The 3,659-nt window shown below is 36.1% G+C and overlaps 1 protein-coding gene across 1 annotated transcript; it reads left to right on the top strand.

Moving 5' to 3' along the window:
* The first annotated feature begins 2,121 nt into the window (after positions 1–2,121).
* Positions 2,122–3,214, top strand: LOC18612529 (heavy metal-associated isoprenylated plant protein 46-like). Its single transcript, XM_007049377.3, has 3 exons — positions 2,122–2,310; positions 2,398–2,476; positions 2,585–3,214. The coding sequence occupies exons 1-3, from the start codon at positions 2,305–2,307 to the stop codon at positions 2,863–2,865; spliced, it is 366 nt and encodes a 121-aa protein (XP_007049439.3). The 5' UTR covers positions 2,122–2,304; the 3' UTR covers positions 2,866–3,214.
* The last annotated feature ends 445 nt before the right edge of the window (positions 3,215–3,659 follow it).

A 3,659-nucleotide genomic window follows, 5' to 3' on the forward strand; every position in this document is an offset into this window, starting at 1 on the left:
TTTGTCCTTTCACCATCGTCTACACCATGGGAACCTTTCATCACCTCATCGGCAAATGAAATCTCACTTTGGTAGCTACCATCCCCTATGCACTGTTCCCATCCTTTCGAGGCCTCACATTCTAGATGATACAAGCCATTATGCAAATTCTCCCTCATCAAGACCATGTCGCCTTGTGTGACTTTTACTACTCTATCACAAGTAGAATATCCATACCTTTTGGAGTCTAACAGGCTCAATGATATTAGATTCTTACGCATCTTTAGGACATAGGCCACACCACCCAAAGAGCGCACAACCCCATCAAACATTTTGATTTTCACCACTCCAAGACCCATGACCTTCATTATTGACTTATTACCCAAAGTCAAATTCCCAGCCACCCCTTCTTGAAGTAAATCAAAACAATCCTTTTGATAACATATGTGAGTAGCAGAAGCAAAATCTAAATACTAATCAGAATTTGCATCCATATTTTTTGAAATTGTAAAGACATCACAATCATCACCTTCAGCAACGAAAGCACACTCACCTTTGTTCTCGTTACTTTCATCCCTTTTTGTAGGACAATCCCTTTTAATATGCCCATACCCTTTGCATTTAAAGTATTGAACATTGTTGGATCTAGACTTGTCACCTTTAGATCCCTTACTAGTTGATTTCCTCCTATTAGCCTCAATTACTAATGCTAAGCCATTTAGATCTCTATCCTCTTCTTTACTTTTCTTTCGGGCTTCACGAGACATTAACGTTGCTTGTGCTTGTTCTAACGTTATTGTATCCATCCCACATATAAGAGATTCCACAAATACCTCATAGGAGTCTGGAAGCGAAGCCAGGAACAATTGTGCCTTTTCCTCTTCCTCTACCTTGACATCAACCTTCTTCAACTGATCAATGATTCTATCGAATTCATTCATATGCTTCATGAGGTCTCCATTCTCCTCCATCTTTAAGCGATACAACTTTCGCCTAACCTGTAACTTGTTAGAAAGACTTTTCGTCAAGTAAATTTTTTCTAACTTTACCCATAATCTTAGAGCAAAATCCTCATCAATAACATGATTAAACACATTATCTCCAATGCAAAGCCGAATAGTGCTCACACACCTTTGCTCCAACTCTGCCCATTCAACATTCTTCATGTCATCTGGTTGCCTTTCCTCCTTTTCTAGCAAGGGGCACATTAAACTTTGCTGCACAAGGAGATCTTTCATCCTTCTCTGTCACTGCGTGAAACTAGTCTTCCCATCAAACTTCTCAATTGAAAAATTCGTAGAATTAGTAACTTTCGACATCCTTGTTGAATCTTAAATTTACCGAACCCGAAACTCTGATAGTAGTTTGTTGTGAAAATTGCCCAAGAATCAATAAAGATAAAATCTAGAGAAAATAAGTAAACAGAAAAACACAAAAATTTACGTGGTTCGGCTTCTTACCTACGTCCACGGAGTGAAATTGTTCTTCTATTATTGAGAATTTAAAGTACAATAAATTGACCTTTATGGTTCCCCAAAACAACCCAAGATCCCTTGCACACTCTTCCTCAATAACCTCTCAAGAATATTCACTCAAACCACTCTAACTCCACCTAGAGCAAAAGATAGAGTTACAATATGTTTCCTCTCTTAAGCTCTCAAAGCATTACTTGCAATTCTAAAGCCTAGAAATTTACTTTTATAGTATAAAAGTTTAAAGTAGAATGTAATTAGGATTCGATGTGGAATAAGAAATTTAAAACCATACAACTACTTAATATTGTATACAAATAAAAATCTTAATCAAATAAGATCTAGAATTCTAGTAAACTTAAAACTCAATATAAATTGATTATGAGCATGCTTCTTTCTTCATCACATATGGTTCGAAGTCAAAACTATAGAATTTAAAATTATGAAAAGTATATATACATGGAAGTGTTTTTGTTTTTATTTGCCTTTTTTAAAAAAAAAACGAATTAATAACTATATATATATATATATATATATACTTTGATGTCAAACCAAGTGAAACCGCTGACGAAGTAAGGCTGGTAGGGTCAAATCATCATAAATATCACAGGTTCCTGGGGCTTGCAAGGAAATATCCCTGGGAAACTCATAGCCCCGGATGCCTCTATAAATACCAGTCAGTTTTATCAATCTCGGCCAAGAGCTTCTGCTAACTCCAAAACAAAACAAGCGGGCAGTTAGTTCCTCTCTAGCTTCTTCCTCGCTATCTCTTTCCCTCGCCATCACCATCGATTTTGCTACTCTCTGTTTCTTTTTTTAAAAAAGAGGTCCATCTTAAGGGATAAACAACACCATGAAGGTGTGGAATGAATCATGAATTATACCATAAAAGTATTTTCTTTGATTGAATTTTATGCTAAATTGAATTTGCTTTTCTTATTTGCAGCAAAAGATGGTAGTCAAGGTAACTCTGAATGGCCACAAGTCTCGCTCCAAGGCCTTGAAAATTGCGGTTGGTCTCGCAGGTACAACTGAAAACCTGAAAACAACTTTGCTTTCATTCATTCTGATGACAGAATTCAAAAATGTTGAAAGAAAAAATTTAGGCTGATTGTTTTTGTATTTTTTTGAAGGGGTGGAGTCTGCTTCTTTGAAAGGCGATGACAAGAGCCAAATAGAAATAACAGGAGAAGGGGTGGATCCAGTTCAGCTAACGAGTCTGCTAAGAAAGAGTGTAGGGCATGCAGAGCTGGTGAGCGTGAGTGCCGTTGATGGTGCAAAGAAAGCGGAGAATGAGAAAGAAGACCCAAAGCCACTGCCGCCGTATGTCTGGCCATATAATCCACCTTATTATGTGTATCAGGTGCCAGATGGATATGCCCAGTACAATGATTCCTCTTGCTCCATCATGTAAGAGACAGAGCTTTACAAAGAGAAATTAGATGCATGGACTTAAGATCATGTCAAAGAGCTCTAATCTCCATGTTCCACATCCTGAGGGGTATGTAAAATTAGTTAAACAGGCAATGGTATCCATGTGAGGGTGACTTGTTGCCCTTCTTGCTTCCTTTCTTTCTTCTTTTTTTTTTTTCTCCTCTGTTTGTATTTGATCATATAGGGTGGTAAGCAAACAAAGGGTTGGAGGAGGGTGATGACACTTATGATATAGTCAAAAGTCTGATAAAAGTTCTGCTGAAGTCTCCTATATGTTGTACAATTAAAATGGTTGATTATTTACATGAGTGAATGTTATTGTTCTCGTCTCTGTTTTATTCTCTGTTTTCTCCATTCACTTAAACCAAAATTTGACTCATATATGATAATAGCCAGGGGAATCGGTAAAGGACCCAAGATATAATAAGACGAAAGCATTTGTCACTCCAAGTCTTTCAATCACGCAAATTATACAGCCGGAAAAAATATGCACCACTAGCAAGTGCCTGCCAAATATAATTTTGATATTCCAAACTTGAAAACTGAAAAAAAGATGTTTAAACAATCTAGTTATATTATTTATTACTAATATAGATTTCGTAGTTCATAACATGTGGCCAGAAAGTATTGTATTGGTTTAACTATATATGGCAAGATGTTTACTGATCTTTTTATATTACTCAAAACTATTGTTTTTTTTCTATAAGCCAAATGGTTTAAACAATGATTAAGCGTAATCCATTAATTACTCTTATATATATAAATATTAAATAT

Source organism: Theobroma cacao, chromosome 1 (genome assembly GCF_053813885.1).
Source record: "Theobroma cacao isolate CCN51 chromosome 1, ASM5381388v1, whole genome shotgun sequence".
Lineage (NCBI taxonomy): Eukaryota > Viridiplantae > Streptophyta > Magnoliopsida > Malvales > Malvaceae > Theobroma > Theobroma cacao.